At 44.9% G+C, this 18,573-nt stretch overlaps 1 protein-coding gene across 9 annotated transcripts in view; it reads right to left on the bottom strand.

Annotated features, from left to right (window-relative positions):
• Window positions 1-362: 362 nt before the first annotated feature.
• The window catches only part of LOC110497316 (nephronectin), a 56,943-nt gene continuing 38,732 nt past the window's right edge, over window positions 363-18,573 (bottom strand). For all 9 annotated transcript variants that reach the window (XM_090210248.1, XM_090210251.1, XM_090210246.1 and 6 more), the window contains 6 exons: window positions 18,418-18,540; window positions 16,438-16,941; window positions 11,127-11,216; window positions 7,477-7,575; window positions 6,501-6,760; window positions 363-1,856 (listed from right to left, as the gene is read on the bottom strand). In XM_090210248.1, coding sequence (XP_090066374.1) covers window positions 1,746-1,856; window positions 6,501-6,760; window positions 7,477-7,575; window positions 11,127-11,216; window positions 16,438-16,941; window positions 18,418-18,540 — 1,187 coding nt within the window. In that variant the 3' untranslated portion in view covers window positions 363-1,745. The remainder of the gene's footprint in view (window positions 1,857-6,500; window positions 6,761-7,476; window positions 7,576-11,126; window positions 11,217-16,437; window positions 16,942-18,417; window positions 18,541-18,573) is intronic.

Below are 18,573 nucleotides of genomic sequence, written 5' to 3'. Positions count from 1 at the left end.
TAACGGCTGGAACAGAGCGAATGGAATGGCATCAAACACATGGAAACCACGTGTTTAATGTATTTGATACCAGTCCACTAATTCTGCTCCAGCCATTACCACAACCCCGTCCTCCCCAATTAAGGTGCCACCAACCTCCTTTGCAACATAGCTACTGTAGTAGGTCAAAGCTATGTGTCGGGAAAACCTTAGTGGAACATGGGTGTAGTGGTCATTGTGGTGCTCATGTGAATGTTTGGCTTCAGACAAATGCCTACTTCTCACTTAAAGCGTTGTTTTTTTGTTGTTTTAGATTTGATGTAAAAGTGTGTCACACAGAAAAGACAAAGACAACATGACAATGACACGCTTAGTCAAACATGTATCAGTCAATGTCCTTTTATTTACATCATTGGCTGAGTATATTATGAGAATTTGGTGAACGGATCCATGCATATAGTACGGTTTGAATTTCCAACAGATCAGAACCTTCATTATGGCAGATGGCACAATAATGCAACTGTGTACTGCGAAACGTTAAGAAACTACTGAGGAAGCGATCTAGTAATTCAACATAAAGCATGAACAGATGTGACCATGTATGTACTGTAAACAGCCTTGTATTCCCACAAGGTTCAAATGTTTATCCATATATTGATCTTGAATTATAGAAACAAACGAAAACCATACATTTTTCAACTCCAATTAATACATAAGTCTGAATTTACATAAACGTATAAACCACACAGCTTAATATGAGCATGAAAGTGTTCTAGAATATGTACACACGACTACATTTACAATAATACACTGGGTGAGAGCCAGAAATCGTTGATACTGTCATCGCCAGTACAACCAGCTTGCACTTAATAGAACAAAGCACATAGAGAGAAATCACGGTCAATCTTAAAATTCAGAATTCAGATAATAATGGCTTATCATGTGAACTTGCATACGGTTGTAGCAATAGTAACATACGAGTGCCTCAGCGCTAATTTTACAGAACTTGATTTGTCTAAATAAACGGAGCAGGGTTTGAATTTTTCATTCTCCCCATTATCATTACAGGTTGGTGTCTTCTCTTGTTGTCCCTGGGTCCTGCTCATTAGGGCACAGAACAGGAAATGTTTTCAAATGCTCTGCAACGGAAAATGTAAATAATTGTTTCTTATTGGACAAGCCCTCGTAGTCCCTCCCTGTTTCAGTCAGTTTTTCCCTGTTTGGTACCTAATGAACACGATGCAGGTTAAAACAGTTATACAATCTAAATGATGGATAGCAAACAATCAGATATGGCTTCAGACTAAAATATGAAAGCAAGATGATGAAACATCGATGGAGGCCTTTGGGCGGTGTGATTGGCTGGGTGGCAGTGCTCACAGGGACGTTTCCAGGGTTACCAGGCGCAAGCACAGGTCAATAGTGAGGAACCGGGTGATGGAGAGTTGGAGAGAGTGGGTAGGGGTGGTGGGGGATCACATGGTGGACCCTCTTTCTCCACTGTGGTTTGGGGTAGTCTTCTTATTGGTGGAAGGGTTTGGTGCAGTCTAGTTATTGGTGGACAGGTTTGTTGCAGTCCTCTTGTTGGTGGACAGGTTTGGTGCAGTCTTCTTATTGGTTGACAGGCAGAGAGAAATGCCCCTTCTTCCCAGAGGTGCTCTTGGAACCTCTATGGGGGTCCAATCAGAGTCTGCTCCTCCCTGGGCTCTATCTTCTCTCCACTTCTCTCTTTCTCTCTCCATATCTGTCTCTCTCTGCTGTGTGTATTAATGTCTTCTCAGATTGTGCTCCTCGGTGCAGGAACCTTTTCTCAAGGTGATGTCATCCACGGCCATCTCTCCACTCCGGCCACGCCCGCGCTCGCCCTTCAGAATCACCTGGGAACAACAACACAGCACAATAAATAAGTTATTTCGCTTATATAGCACTTTCGATTAAAAAATGTAATCTCAAAGCAAAAAAAACAAAAAAAACTAATTATCAAAATGGAATGTGAATGGTGTCTAGTCAGCTTCAGACAGAGGTAGTATGGAAAGGCAGTCTCTGGTATGACTTGAGAGGAGGGTGGCATCGATGGTTAGCCAGGGAGAAAGGCAGTCTCTGGTAGGACTTGAGAGGAGGGGGGCATCGATGGTTAGCCAGGGAGAAAGGCAGTCTCTGGTATGACTTGAGAGGAGGGGGGCATCGATGGTTAGCCAGGGAGAAAGGCAGTCTCTGGTATGACTTGAGAGGAGGGGGGCATTAATGGTTAGACAGGGAGAAAGGCAGTCTCTGGTATGACTTGAGAGGAGGGGGGCATCGATGGTTAGCCAGGAAGAAAGCCCTTCACCAGGAGAGAGCTCTTCACCTGGGCACTTCGCCATCTCCGACAATCATAGAACCTCCATAGCGTAGTAGTTGAACATCAATTGAGGAAAACCATGATTCAAACACACACACCAATAACCAATGTATCAGTCGTTGTTAAAGGTCAGTCACAGATGGCAAAGACAAGTCAGGTGTGGTGTCAGACATACTACTGTATACTGTTTTATACTTTAGGAACAGCTGCTCTTTCTATGGCATAGACTGACCAGGTGAAAGCTATGATCTCTTATTTTTGTTACATGTTAAATCCACTTCAATCATCAGTGTAGATGAAGGGGAGGAAGGATTTTCAAGCCTTGAGACAATTGAGACATGGATTGTGTATGTGTGCCATTCAGAGGGTGAATGGGCAAGATAAAAATATTTGAGTTCCTTTGTACGGGGTATGGTACTAGGTGCCAGGTGCACCGGTTTGAGTGTGTCAAGAACTGCAATGCTGCTGGGTTTTTAAATCTCAACAGTTTCCCGTGTGTATTAAGAATGGTCCACCACCTAAAGGACATTCAGCCAACTTGACACAACTGTGGGAAGCATTGGAGTCAACACGTGTCAGCATCCCTGTGGAACACTTTCGGCACCTTGTTGAGTCCAAGAATTGTGGCTGATCTGAGGGAATAAAGGGGTGCAACTTAATATTAGGTGTTCTGTATTTATACTACTGTATACGGCTTTACACTATATACTACTGTATACGGCTTTACACTACATACTACTGTATACTGCTTTACACTCTCTATACTTCTTTACACTCTTTATATACTTCTTTATACTGCTTTACACTCTATTATTATTTCTTTTTTTATTTACTTTAACCCCTTTTTCTACACAATTTCGTGATATCCAATTTATAGTTACAATCTCGTCTCAGGAGAGAAGGTCGAGAGCCATGCGTCCTCCGAAACACAACCCTGCCAAGCTTCACTGCTTCTTGACACACTACTCGCTTAACCAGGAAGCCAGCCGCACCAATGTGCCCGGCCCACCACAAGGAGTCGCTAGAGCACGATGAGACAAGGAAATTCTGTCTGGCCAAACTCTCTCCTAACCCAGACATTGAAGAGAATTCCAAGAGTGTGCAAAGCTGTCATCAAGGCAAAGGGTGGCTACTTTGAAGAATCTCAAATATAAAATCTAACACTTTTTTGGTTACTACATGATTTCATGTGTGTTATTTCATAGTTTTGATGTCTTCACTATTATTCTACAATGTAGAAAATACAAAAAATAAAGAAAAACCCTGGAATGAGTAGGTGTGTCCAAACTTTTGACTGGTACTGTATATATACACTACCATTCAAAAGTTTGGGGTCACTTAGAAATGTCCTTGTTTTTTAAATAAAATCACATTTTTGTCCATTAAAATAACATCAAATTGATCAGAAATACAGTGTAGACATTGTTAATGTTATAAATTACTATTGTAAATGGAAACGGCTGATTTTTTTAATGGAATATCTACAAAGGTGTACTGAGGCCGATTATCAGCAAACCTCACTCCTGTGTTCCAATGGCACATTGTGTTTGCTAATCCAAGTTTATAACTTTAAAAGGCTAATTGATCATTAGAAAAACCTTTTGCAATTATGTTAGCACAGCTGAAAACTGTTGTTCTGATTAAAAATGCAATAAAACTGTCCTTCTTTAGACTAGTTGAGTATCTGGAGCATCAGCATTTGTGGGTTTGATCACAGGCTCAAAATAACCAGAAACAAACACCTTTCTTCTGAAACTCGTTAGTTTTTTCTTGTTCTGAGAAATGAAGGCTATTCCATGCGAGAAATCGTCAAGAAACTGAAGATCTGGTACAACGCTGTGTACTACTCCCTTCACAGAACAGCGCAAACTGGCTCTAACCAGAATAGAAAGAGGAGTGGGAGGCCCCGGTGCACAACTAAGCAAGAGGCAAGTACATTAGAGTGTTTAGTTTGAGAAACAGACGCCTCACAAGTCCTCAACTGGTAGCTTCATTAAATAGTACCCATAAAATACCAGTCTCAACGTCAACAGTGAAGAGTTAACTCCATGATGCTAGCCTTCTAGGCAGAGTTGCAAAGAAAAAGGCACATCTCAGACTGGCCAATAAAAATAAAATATTAAGATGGGCAAAAGAACACAGACACTGGACAGAGGAAGATTGGAAAAAAAGTGTTATGGAAAGACGAATCTAAGTTTGAGGTGTTCGGATCACAAAGAAGAACATTCGTGAGACGCAAAAAAAATGAAAAGATGCTGGAGGAGCATGGTGTTAAGCTGTCAAGCATGGTGGAGGCAATGTGATGGTCTGGGGGTGCTTTGGTGGTGGTAAAAGTGGGAGATTTATACAGGGTAAATGTTGAAGAAGGTAGGCTATCACTCCATTTTGCAACGCCATGCCATACCCTGTGGACGGCACTTAACAACTACAAAGCCAAAAGTCTGCAAGACTGTAATTGCTGCAAATGGAAGATTCTTTGACAAAAGCAAAGTTTAAAGGACACAATTATTGTTTCAATTAAAAATCATTATTTATAACCTTGTCAAAGTCTTAACTATAGTTCATATTCATTTTGCAACTAATTTCAAGTGTTTTCATGGAAAACAATGACATTTCAAGTGACCCCAAAATTTTGAACGATAGAGTATATATAAACTCAGCAAAAAAAGAAACATCCTCTCACTGTCAACTGCATTTATTTTCAGCAAACTTAACATGTGTAAATATTTGTATGAACATAACAAGATTCAACAACAGACATAAACTGAACAAGTTCCACAGACATGTGACTAACAGAAATGTAATAATTTGTCCCTGAACAAAACGGGAGGGGGTCAAAATCAAAAGTAACAGTCAGTATCTGGTGTGTCCACCAGCTGCATTAAGTACTGCTGTGCATCTCCTCCTCATGGACTGCACAGATTTGCCAGTTCTTCCTGTGAAATGTTATCCCACTCTTCCACCAAAGCACTTGCAATTTCCCAGACATTTCTGGGGGGCCCTAGCCCTCACCCTCACCCTCCGATCCAACAGGTCCCAGACGTGCTCTATGGGATTGAGATCTGGGCTCTTCTCTGGCCATGGCAGAACACTGACGTTCCTGTCTTGCAGGAAATAAACACACAAAACGAGCAGTATGGCTGGTGGCATTGTCATGCTGGAGGGTCATGTCAAGATGAGCCTGCAGGAAGGGTACCACATGAGGGAGGAGGATGTCTTCCCTGTAACGCACAGCGTTGAGATTGCCTGCAATGACAACAAACTCAGTCCGATGATGCTGTGACACACCGCCCCAGACCATGACGGACCCTCCACCTCCAAATCGATCCCGCTCCAGAGTACAGGCCTCGGTGTAATGCTCATTCCTTTGACGATAAACGCGAATCCGACCATCACCCCTGGTGAGACAAAACCACGACTCGTCAGTGAAGAGCACTTTTTGCCAGTCCTGTCTGGTCCAGCGACGGTGGGTTTGTGCCCATAGGCAACGTTGTTGCCGGTGATGTCTGGTGAGGACCTGCCTTACAACAGGCCTACAAGCCCTCAGTCCAGCCTCTCTCAACCTATTGCGGACAGTCTGAGCACTGATGGAGGGATTGTGCATTCCTGGTGCAACTCGGGCAGTTGTTGTTGCCATCCTTTACCTGTCCCGCAGGTGTGATGTTTGGATGTACCGATCTTGTGCAGGTGTTGTTACACGTGGTGGACGATCAACTGTCCATCCTGTCTCCCTGTAGTGCTGTCTTAAGCATCTCACAGTACGGACATTGCTTGCCCTGGCCATATCTGCATCCTCATGCCTCCCTGCAGCATGCCTAAAGCACGGTCACGCAGATGAGCAGGGACCCCGGGCATCTTTGGGTGTTTTTCAGAGTAAGTAGAAAGGCCTCTTTAGTGTCCTAAGTTTTCGTAACTGTGACCTTAATTGCCTACCGTCTGTAAGGTGTTAGTGTCTTAACGACCATTCCACAGGTGCATGTTCATTAATTGTCTATGTTTCATTGAGCAAGCATGGGAAACAGACTTTAAACCCTTAACAATGACGATCTGTGAAGTTATTTGGATTTTTACGAATTATTTTTGAAAGACAGGGTCCTGAAAAAGGGACGTTTCTTTTTTTGCTGAGTTTATATATATATATATATACTGTATATACACTACTGTATACACTACTACTCACACTCTCAAGTCCCGTGCCCCACAGCGTGATCTGGGTATGTCTCCAGCCGCTACCCCCCGTCCTTCCCCACACGGCCGGGCTGTACTGCTTCCCTTTCTTCACAAACACCTGGAGCATACCCACATGGTGTCCTGCCAGCTTGTGGCGGAACGACAGACACAGGTTACCGTCGTTCCAGGGAGGAGTCAACGGGAGGACCAGGCGCGCCCCTCGCCCGCTCTTCTTGTCGCTCACCTCAGGGATGGTGAGGTATTTTCCACCTGTGGAGAGGAAAGAGGAAGAGAAAGTGATATCACAATCAGGGTAGCGTTCAATAGGAGAAAACATTTGGAAATGAAGGAGATGCTAGAACACTGGTTTTAGTTTTCAGATGGATGTGTCTCAATCAGATGGCTTCATATCTTTGATATTGGCAGCTCCATTTTACAGAATATTGTCCTCATTGAAATTCGTGCCGAAAACCCCCCAAAATGTCCTCCTGGGACTATAAAGTTATACTACTAAATAGAGTCAGACTAGGCTGAATTAAATTTACTCTTGACATATGATTGAGTGGAACCATTGCAAAAAAAACACACATCTTGTTTTCTCTGAACCAACTGTCCGTCTGTAATCAAGTGTTTTGTTTTGAATACTGTTGAATAATGCAGTCTCTTCAAAAGGCATTTGTTTCTCAATGAATAATAACCACAACTAGTTCTACCAAGGATCAGACCTTCCTGTGGAAAACCAGCAACACACTTTTAGAGCCAATGTTCTTATATGAAAAGAAAACTTCTGTGCTTATCATTAAAATGTTAGTATCTGAACGCAAAAGTGAGGTTAAAGGGTATCTTATCTTATGCATCTTATTTTTGCCTTCCCTGAGGAAATATTGCTTTATCTGAACCGTTTGTAACAATGTCCAGAATAATCCGCTTTGCATTAATCTGGCTAGCAAAAAGAAAAGTCTAAAAAAGTGAACTGTGGTTCTTACCAGATGGGTCCGGTGTTGTCTCCCAGTGCAGGTCGCCATCCTTGTCCCGGATCCAACCGCAAAGGCCGTTATCAAAGGAGCAGCTCAGGTAGCCAGCCTCTGAATTTAAACAACAATGTTTCACATATTTCAAGTACCTTTACCCCACAAAGGCTCTCCTTGCGTGAACTAAGCTCACACAAAGGCTCCCCTTGCTTGAACTAAGCTCACACAAAGGCTCTCCTTGCGTGAACGTAGCTCACACAAAGGCTCTCCTTGCTTGAACTAAGCTCACACAAAGGCTCTCCTTGCTTGAACTAAGCTCACACAAAGGCTCTCCTTGCGTGAACTAAGCTCACACAAAGGCTCCCCTTGCTTGAACTAAGCTCACACAAAGGCTCTCCTTGCGTGAACGTAGCTCACACAAAGGCTCTCCTTGCTTGAACTAAGCTCACACAAAGGCTCTCCTTGCTTGAACTAAGCTCACACAAAGGCTCTCCTTGCTTGAACTAAGCTCACACAAAGACTCTCCTTGCTTGAACGTAGCTCACACAAAGTCTCTCCTTGCTTGAACGTAGCTCACACAAAGGCTCTCCTTGCGTGAACGTAGCTCACACAAAGGCTCTCCTTGCTTGAACTAAGCTCACACAAAGACTCTCCTTGCTTGAACGTAGCTCACACAAAGGCTCTCCTTGCGTGAACGTAGCTCACACAAAGGCTCTCCTTGCTTGAACTAAGCTCACACAAAGGCTCTCCTTGCGTGAACGTAGCTCACACAAAGGCTCTCCTTGCGTGAACGTAGCTCACACAAAGGCTCTCCTTGCTTGAACGTAGCTCACACAAAGACTCTCCTTGCTTGAACGTAGCTCACACAAAGGCTCTCCTTGCGTGAACGTAGCTCACACAAAGGCTCTCCTTGCGTGAACGTAGCTCACACAAAGGCTCTCCTTGCTTGAACTAAGCTCACACAAAGACTCTCCTTGCTTGAACGTAGCTCACACAAAGGCTCTCCTTGCGTGAACGTAGCTCACACAAAGGCTCTCCTTGCTTGAACTAAGCTCACACAAAGGCTCTCCTTGCGTGAACGTAGCTCACACAAAGGCTCTCCTTGCGTGAACGTAGCTCACACAAAGGCTCTCCTTGCTTGAACGTAGCTCACACAAAGACTCTCCTTGCTTGAACGTAGCTCACACAAAGGCTCTCCTTGCGTGAACGTAGCTCACACAAAGGCTCTCCTTGCGTGAACGTAGCTCACACAAAGGCTCTCCTTGCGTGAACGTAGCTCACACAAAGGCTCTCCTTGCGTGAACGTAGCTCACACAAAGGCTCTCCTTGCGTGAACGTAGCTCACACAAAGGCTCTCCTTGCGTGAACGTAGCTCACATCCCTCCTGCTGTGTGCCTTTGATTCCAACGGATGCAGCATCATTTCCATTCTCTCTTATGTACATGAAAGAACATACAGAAGATGTGAAAGAAAGGTGGTGAACGCACAAGATATTACAGAACAATAAATATTGATTTCTCTAGAGTGGTGGACTGAGAGCGCCGTGATGGATGAAATGGGAATGAACTGATCTGAATTGCCTGCGAAGTAAGCCTTCATTTCACAAAATAAATCTGATGATAACTGTGTGTGGATTTGTGTGTGTGCGTGTATGTGTATGCTTGTGTGTTTATGTGAGTGCATTGTGCATTTGCATCTGTGCGTGCACGCGTGTTCTGTATGTGTGTGTGTGTGTGTGTGTGTGAGTGTGTGTGTGTTCATCGAAGTGTGTCAGCCACCATATCATTTAATTTAGCCACTCCGCATAAACCATCAACAAATACATTGCGGTCATGACAGTGAGTAATCGGATACAAATGATCATTTTGAATTTGAGTTATTTGTTTCGGACATAAGCCATAATATGTCTCAGCCTCCAGTATTTATGCTGCAGTAGTTTATGTGTCGGGGGGGCTAGGGCCAGTTTGTTATATCTGGAGTACTTCTCCTGTCCTATTCGGTGTCCTGTGTGAATCTAAGTGTGCGTTCTCTAATTCTCTCCTTCTCTCTTTCTTTCTCTCTCTCGGAGGACCTGAGCCCTAGGACCATGCCCCAGGACTACCTGACATGATGACTCCTTGCTGTCCCCAGTCCACCTGGCCGTGCTGCTGCTCCAGTTTCAACTGACCTGAGCCCTAGGACCATGCCCCAGGACTACCTGACATGATGACTCCTTGCTGTCCCCAGTCCACCTGACCGTGCTGCTGCTCCAGTTTAAACTGTTCTGCCTTATTATTATTCGACCATGCTGGTCATTTATGAACATTTGAACATCTTGGCCATGTTCTGTTATAATCTCCACCCGGCACAGCCAGAAGAGGACTGGCCACCCCTCATAGCCTGGTTCCTCTCTAGGTTTCTTCCTAGGTTTTGGCCTTTCTAGGGAGTTTTTCCCAGCCACCGTGCTTCTACACCGGCATTGCTTGCTGTTTGGGGTTTTAGGCTGGGTTTCTGTACAGCACTTTGAGATATCAGCTGATGTACGAAGGGCTATATAAATACATTTGATTTGATTTGATTTGAATAATTCATGTGTCGCAAGTACAAATTGTGTCTTGAGATGAAACTAGCGCTCATCATTTTGACCCTGAACATAGGGTCGTGAAAAGCACATAGCAGGATCATTCTCTGAGCCAATGAAAGCACTGTTTCACTCCAAACCGCTGATCCGATCATGTACGGCATGCCAAAATAAACCCATAGTGGAATCATTAGGCAATTTAATTGGCAATTTATTGACATCAATAAATCACATAAGCAAGCCCCAGATGTGGTGGATAACGTTCTCAAGTACAAAGAGTACACTGCTCTTCCTTATTCAAGTGTGTGTGTGCGTGTGTGTGTGTGTGTTTGTGTGAGCGTTTGTGAGCGTGTGTGTGCGTGTGTGTGTGTGTGTTTGTGTGAGCGTGTGTGAGCGTGTGTGTGCGTGTGTGTGTTTGTGTGAGCGTGTGTGAGCGTGTGTGTGCGTGCGTGTGTGTGTGTGTGTGTGTGTGTGTGTGTGTGTGTGTGTGTCAGCGTGTGTGTGTGAGTGTGTGCGTGCGTGCGTGTGTGTGTGTGTGTTTGTGTGAGCGTGTGTGTGTGTGTGTCAGCGTGTGTGTGTGTGTGTGTGTGTGTGTGTGTGTGTGTTTGTGTGTGTGTGTGTGTGTCAGCGTGTGTGTGTTTGTCTAACTGCCGCGTCGTGACCTGTGGAGGCTGCTGAGGGGACGACGGCTCATAATAATGGCTGGAACCATGTGTTTGATGTTGTTGATACCATTCCACTCATTCCCCTCCAGCCATTACCACGTGCCCGTCCTCCCAAATTAAGGTGCCACCAACCTCCTGTGGTCGTTACATTTAACCTTCAACTCAACCAATGAGTCAATCATGAAGCAATACATTCTGGGTAGGTGTCATATAAACAAGCAGGATGAATTTAATCTGTGACTTTTCCGTGACAGTGCATCAAAAACACACCAAGTCACTACCATATCTTTCCCTCCGCTGCCTTTTTCCAAAGCGTTGCAGAACCGAAATGAATCTGGGCTGGCGAACGTAACTCGTTCATCATCGTTTGAGATACGTCCTCTGTAGGAAGTGTTAGGAAGCGTGGAGATGGTTAGTGTTTGACAAATGTTTCTGTTTACCTGCGTCATCCTTCGCTTCGTCGGCCGTGTTGCCCAGCTCAATGTCAAAGTCGACCCCCAAGACGGTGTTGTGATCATGGTTACGTGGAACTAGGGGAGCAAAGAGAAAAAGACAAATCAAGAGGTATTAGGGAAATTAATAAGTGTGTGTGTGTGGGTGTGTGTGTGTGTGTGTGTGTGTGTGTGTGCTACATTGACAGAGAATAAAAAAATACCCATTTAGTTGATAATGATAGATAGTAGGGAGAAGAGCAATATCCTCTGGGATATTTGGCTGTTAATCAAATTCACACACAGTTGAATACGTTCTCAGACAGGTTTGACCAACGCTATATAAGAGCATGAAAATCAATTTCAACCCTCAACGATACGATATCATTTGGATAGAGACAAAATACACCTGAATTAGAGCAAAAATATATTCAAACACTGCAGTACACTGTACTACAAACGGGTTCACATATTAGGGCCATTCTGCCTACTGTACTCAACTCTGCTAATTCACACCCTATGATTGGTAGCCACAGAGCAAGGGGTGTGGTGGAGGTGTGTGTGTGTGGGGGGAGGGGTCTTCAGCTGTTTCTGATGCAATGGCCGTGTAAACGCTGTGACCTGCGCACGCACACACAACCCTGGGGCCCCTCTCTCGTGGCACAGTGACGCAGCCACTACTGAAATAACCCTCAGTCTCTACTGATATAACTGTGGTCATACTGCCTAATATACTGAAATGCCAAGCCGCCCCAAAGCCTGAAAGGTCACAGGTCAAATGGAAACATGGGAAACATGTACAGTACTTCTTGTCTAGCTCAACGTCACTCTATTGACCAGGTTTAACTTGTCAAACATGATGTTTAGATTAAGTTGGAAAATGATATTTTGACAATGACAAAATCTGGTGATAACACGCATGTTATCATCAAAGAAATATAGGATTGATAAAACATAACACCTCAATCAGGGTATGATACACTGATACTGTTCCACAGGCACGACACTTGACCTCTGAATACTAACCCCTGGCTCTCCCACCCCACCTTGTGTCCAAGCAGTCTACTTCATTTACCGCAGTGTTAGCCGCTAGCTTGGGCCACTTCTGACCTAAAATTGTAGCCAGCCAGCCAGCCAGCCAGCCAGCCAGCCAGCCAGCCAGCCAGCCAGCCAGCCAGCCAGCCAGCCGCCTGCCTGCGGAATCAGGAAGCAGAGGGCTGTGCACATATTCCCTGGCAAGACACCAGGCTCTCCAGCAATGCCAGGCATCCAGGCCATAGACGTATCCAGGCCAAGGAGGGGGGGGGGGGGATCCCCCCTAGGAGCTACATTAGCTGAGTGTGCTACTGTACACTCTTAGAAAAAAAGGTGCAATCCAGAACTAAAAAGGGTTCTTCTGCTGTCCCCATAGGAGAACCCTTCGAAGAACCCCTTTTGGTTCCAGGTAGAAGGGGAAACCCTTTTGGGTTTCATTTAGAACCCTTCTGCATGGAACCCAAAAGAGTTCTACCTGGAACCAAAAAGGGTTCCATACGCACAAAAACAGTATTTCTCTCAAATGCTGTGCACAAATTTGTTTACATCCCTGTTAGTGAGCATTTCTCCAAGACAATCCATCCAACTGACAGGTGTGGCATATCAAGAAGCTGATTAAACAGCCGGATCATTACAAAGGTGCACCTTGTGCTGGGGACAATAAAAGGTCACTCTTAAATGTTCAGTTTTGTCACACAACACAATGCCACAGATGCCTCAAGTTTTAAGGGAGCGTGCAATTGTCATGCTGACTTCAGGAATATCCACCAGAGCTGTTGCCAGAGAATTGAATGCTCATTTCTCTACCATAAGCCGTTTCCAACGTTGTTTTGGAGAATTTGGCAGGACATCCAACCTGCCTCACAACTGCAGACCACGTATAACCGCACCAGCCAAGGACCTCCACATCTGGCTTCTTCACCTGCAGGATCATCTGAGACCAGCCATCCAGACAGCTGATGAAACTGAGGAGTATTTGTCTGTAATAAAGCCCTTTTGTGGGGGAAAACATTCTGATTGGCTGGGCCTATGCCCTCCTAGGCCCACCCATGGCTGCACCCCTGCCCAGTCATGTGAAATCCATAGAATAGGACCTAATGAATGTATTTCAATTGACTGCTTTCCTTATACAGTATGTTCTGTAACTCAGTCAAATAGTTGAAATTGTTGCATGCTGCGTTGATATATTTTTTCAGTATACAACTTGAACCCAGGTCTGCCCTACTGAAGTCCATGGCAGTTGGACACTATACTGTACCGTGCCACTTCACACTGCGAGAAACAAAGGGCTAAGTATTTCTTCAGGGAATCAATCTCCCTCGGCCAGCAGCTGCACTCCCACGCTTAATAAATCTGATTTACTCCACTGTGTTAGCCGTCCTTGTCGCTGGCGCTCCTCTTGACCCTGTCTTGTTTAATTCTGTGGCAAATATTTGGGCAGTCGACGGGGCTAAAAGCTCAAGAGGGGATTTTCACATACTCTGCTAACCAAGCCAAGCACAGGCTTTTCCAACACACAAGTTATTTCTTTTCAATGTCTTAAAGGGGTCATTTTCTGGATTTGTACCCAATTCATAATTATTTTCTTACCTCCAGAGAAGTTAAGTGTTTGTATTGGAATTTATAAAAGCTTTATGGAAAGCCGTGTGAAGTAAACAATGGGATGTGAGTATGAACCTGTGACAAACAAATTTGGGAAAACACTTCTCTTCCAAAATCGTACTTATATTGCAACAATATCACTCCAGAATATCTGTGTTGACTCTCTTGAGGTAATAAATAAATTAGGATTGGGATAAAAACCCGGAAAACGATCCCTTTAAAGAGGAATTTGATGAGCCGATGGTGGCACATTTCTGAAATGTTTGTGTGGGTAAGAAGACAGAGTTTTCCTGGGGTACTTCTTTGCTGCGACCACTTCAAGGAATGAATTTTATTTTTATTTTATTTTACCTTTATTTAACCAGGCAAGTCAGTTAAGAACAAATTCTTATTTTCAATGACGGCCTGGGAACAGTGGGTTAACCGCCTGTTCAGGGGCAGAACGACAGATTTGTACCTTGTCAGCTCGGGGGTTTGAACTCACAACCTTCCGGTTACTAGTCCAACGCTCTAACCACTAGGCTACCCTGCCGCCCCAATGGAAGGGAGGATCTGCAAAAGGATCCCAACAGGACCAAGAAAGTGGTTCAATCCCTCTTCCTCAATGACTGGCATCAGCTCCACCTGGACGGAGCAGCACAGCCTCAACAAGATAATCACAGGGCAATCTACAGAGTCCCAATTATGAGCTAAAAGTACTACAACTTTTCTTTTACTTTACAAAACGTTTTACTTCATGTACTTTACTAAAAGTAAACAAAAGTGTACAAACAAGCTGATGCTTCCAAGTTCTGAACCACTTAAAAAAAATATATATATTTTTTTACCTTTATTTAACTAGGCACAATGACGGCCTACCCCGGCCAAACCCGACGACGCTGGGCCAATTGTGCACTACCCTATGGGACTCCCAATCACGGCCTGTTGTGATAATGCCTGGAATCGAACCAGCGTCTGTCGTGATACCTCTAGCACTGAGATGCAGTGCCTTAGACTGCTGACCACTCGAGAGCCCAAGTCTAATTCAAGCTTCTGCAAAGGACAACAGAAATCTGACAACAGTGTCGTCCTTATGCTTTGACGTTCATTCTTGTCCTCTTGAATCACAAATCCAATGAAAATATTCTATTGATATGGCCGGGGCATCGTCCTTTCCTCTCCCTCTCATCTCATTCAGGCAAGGCATTTCAAAGACCTTCTCCGAGGCTATTCAGCTGAGTATATGGACGTCTTCCTCCAAATAACGCAAACTGATGTGAATGTAATCTACCCGCTCGTTTTTTACATTTTATAATTATGTGAGGCCATCTGGCTAGGTCGGTGGGAAACACAATCTAACTCACCTCCCAGCATGCACCATGGCTGCTGCACCGCCACCCTTTCATCCTCACAGCCTATTGATGTCAGAGGGCCTTGGCGATGACTTTTAATCAACAGCGTTCAAATGGGCACTGGGATTTCCAGGTGTTTTGTGATCCAGTATTATATTAGTCTGATTACAGATCTGTTTGTGCTGTCTTTCCAGAACAATATAACGTCACACTGACCATTGGAGCTGGCAAGACAGATCTGGCAACAGGCTAGTGTGTTATAGTGCAGGCTAACTGTGTAAGGTCAAGTCTGGACCAATGAGAATAAAGGTGTGAGACTAGTACCAAGTCTGCATTTTTTTGCAACTAGGTGAATTATTGTCAATAACTGCATAGCAAGTGGTATTATCATATGGTGAGCCTGTGCTATGACCTTGAATGTTCCCCCAAAAGCCATGAGCCAGTATGGCTTCCATGAGCCGGTATGGTCCATCTTGAGTTCGCTACCAGCCCTTAACTGTGTGATAATAATGTTTCTCTAGCCTCTATCCCCCCGTACTGGCCTAGATAGATAGTAGAATATACTGTGGAAAAAGACTGACAATCCCCCTCAGTTCAATGGCATTCAGATGTTCTCCAGTTTCTGTTGAAAACGGGTTAAGATAATAATACACACTTGATTTACTCTGGACCGCTTCACAACTGATTAGTTGACAGAAAGACAAAGTGTTTTCATTCTGTCATGGGGAATGGTTGGATGGACATATTTCACAATCATGCCTGATATATTACGAACCAGATGAAAGATATATGCATAAGCAAATGGTCACATCCAGTTGGCAGAAACTTGCCAAGCATCTTATCAAGATAAATTGACCGTATATTGGACTCACCACCTGGATTCGGTCTTATGTAACAACATTTGAAATTGTGTTTTTTTTTTACATTAGATAAAAGTAGAGACTCAGAACTAGACAATGGTATATCATACACTGCAGGAGGAACAATGGGAAGTCATTCTGCTTTGAAAGTTGATCAACTTGTATACTCAATTTTGAGAATATCGCCTTTAAATGTTTTGCTATCTAGTGAAGAGTTTTTCTTTGTCTACACCCATTCAGCATCGTTCACACCCTCTTAAGCTTAAGCCCCACCCATCTGGTTTCGCTGTCGGAGCGCACCCTTGACTCTCCGGCCGATGAAAATGATTTATCTTTTTAACCAAATCTGCTGAAAAGTAGCTGAGGTGGACATACAGAATTTTATGGATGCCACACACACACACACACACACACACACACACACACACACACACACACACTCTATGCATAACAGTCAATGTAAACCTCAAGCAAGACAAAAACCAAACTTACTGTGGACGTCACCTCTCTGTTTGGTGACCTCCTTTTCGATGGTGTTGTCCACTGGGGTGACCGGCTCGGGCTGTTTTGGGGGAGGCGGGCGGCGTGTGGGCACGTAGGGTGGGGTCCTGCGGGTGGGGGGCGGTGGAGAGGTGATGGCGGGACGCCGTGGGGGCACATAGGGCTTACGGGTGACTGCAGGGGGTCTCCTGGTGGGTATGATTGGTGGTCTCGTGGGGACCACTGGCTTACGAGGGGCGGGGGGCATCGTCCTTGGAGGAGGTGGGGGAGGTGGTAGTGTGGTTGTAGAAGGTGCTCTAGTAGTAGTTGTAGTAGTAGTGGTCGTGGTCGTTGGTTTGGGAGTGGTTGTGGTTCTTTTGGGGGCGGTGGGGGCGACTCTCTTGGCGGTCATGGGCGGTCGGATCGTGGTGGTGGTCCTCTTGTGGTCCGAGTCAGGGATAATGTTGTGGTGGTTCGGGGGGAACCTGGGGGGATCGATGACCACCTTGGGAATGGCTGGAAGGGAAAAGAACATAAAACAAAATGTTTTGCAATGGAAACAAATGTGCGGTTCTAATTGGAGGTGTCCAGATAGTCCCTCCGTTTCAGTGTATTTTCTTCTTCAGTTTGGTGCTTAATGAACACGACCCTGACTTCTTTGGTGTTAATGAGGCATAAAGAAGTGGTGACTGCAGTGACCAACTGACCGTTGGAAAGAAAGGCCAGCTCTTTCATCTGCAATGACTTTACCTGCGTAAACAAGCAACCAGCTTTATCTCTGTATCCAGAAAGCATACTCCCCCTCATTGAGGGACTTTAAATGTTTTATCTTTGAAACCAAATCACCCCCTTATATCAAGGCTCATTTTCTAACATTAATTTCCACTTTATCCCCTGATAGAGCAGTCATAGTTCTCAGCCCTGAGCTAGCCAGCCAGACAGCCAGCCAGACAACCAGCTAGCTGGTATTCATGTGTGGAGTGATACCAACCACACCTAGAAAAATCCCTGCACTCAGGATCACCCCCAAAGCCTCTGATGTCATGAAGGAGAGACGCGAGACCCATCTATTGTTTGTCCTCGCATTCCACAGGTCGGAGGGCAGAATAGAAAAGGCATTTAGGGACGACTTGAGGAAAAAGGGCTCCATGATTGAGGACTGAAGGGGGGTGAGGGTAGGGGTGTGGGGCTTCTCAAAGAGAGTCTCGGCTCAAGCTTTCTCGGGTTACGGAGGGGCTTTGATACAGCATGTGACAAACAAATAGGATATCGCAAATCAACTCCCTCCCCCTTGAGCCACTTCTGTATCACACCGGTAGGGCGACAGATTGTTTCAAATACCAGTGTCGGGATTCTGCTAGTGGTCTTGGCGGGCGGAGGGGTTCTGTGTGCTGCTAGCTACACTGGTAGCATCCCAAACGGCACCCGTTTCCCTATAAAGTGCACTACTTTTGACCAGGGCGTATAGCATTCTGGTCAAAAATAGTTTACTATATAGGGAATAGGGTGCAATTTGAGATGCCGACACTGACTGGCGTACAGTGGTTCAGTCAAAATATTCAACTACTGGGGATATATCATGATAATAGATGACTTTTATTTTTGCCATTGAGCCGCTGTGCGAACAGCAACAACAAAGACAAAAGAGACACACAGGCATCTGAGGGGTCTATCACTTTAGAGGAAGGAGACACTAGCCGGAGGAAGAAGAAAAAGAAAGAGACATCTGACGTCTGGAAAACGTTTGACTGTCTTTAAAGTTAAAGATGGCCGTACTAGACGATAAGGGGCGGAGTTCTCACTCATGAGTGACAGCCATTACGAAGACAAGAATTTCAGCCCCTTGCTCTTAGGTTGCAGACTACTTTTCCTACCCCGTAATCTGGTCCTCCCTCCAGCCTTCAAAAAACACCACCAAAGAAAATAAAAAGGGGGCCCTGTCCCCTTAAAAAAGAGAGAGGGGCCGCGGGGCCATTCAGTGGCCTAGCTTACGTTTGCAGTCATGGCCCATCCCCCTGTAGCCGTCTTTGCACTTGCACTTGTAGGAACCAGGCGTGTTATAGCAGGTGGCGAAACTGCTGCATTGGTTTTGGCCTGAGGAGCACTCATCCACATCTGAAAGACAGGAGAACCACATAGCTGAGTAGG

Source organism: Oncorhynchus mykiss, chromosome 19 (assembly GCF_057628025.1).
Source record: "Oncorhynchus mykiss isolate SJ-2025 chromosome 19, ASM5762802v1, whole genome shotgun sequence".
In the NCBI taxonomy this organism is placed as follows: domain Eukaryota; kingdom Metazoa; phylum Chordata; class Actinopteri; order Salmoniformes; family Salmonidae; genus Oncorhynchus; species Oncorhynchus mykiss.
This window is presented reverse-complemented; position numbering and strand designations above follow the sequence as displayed.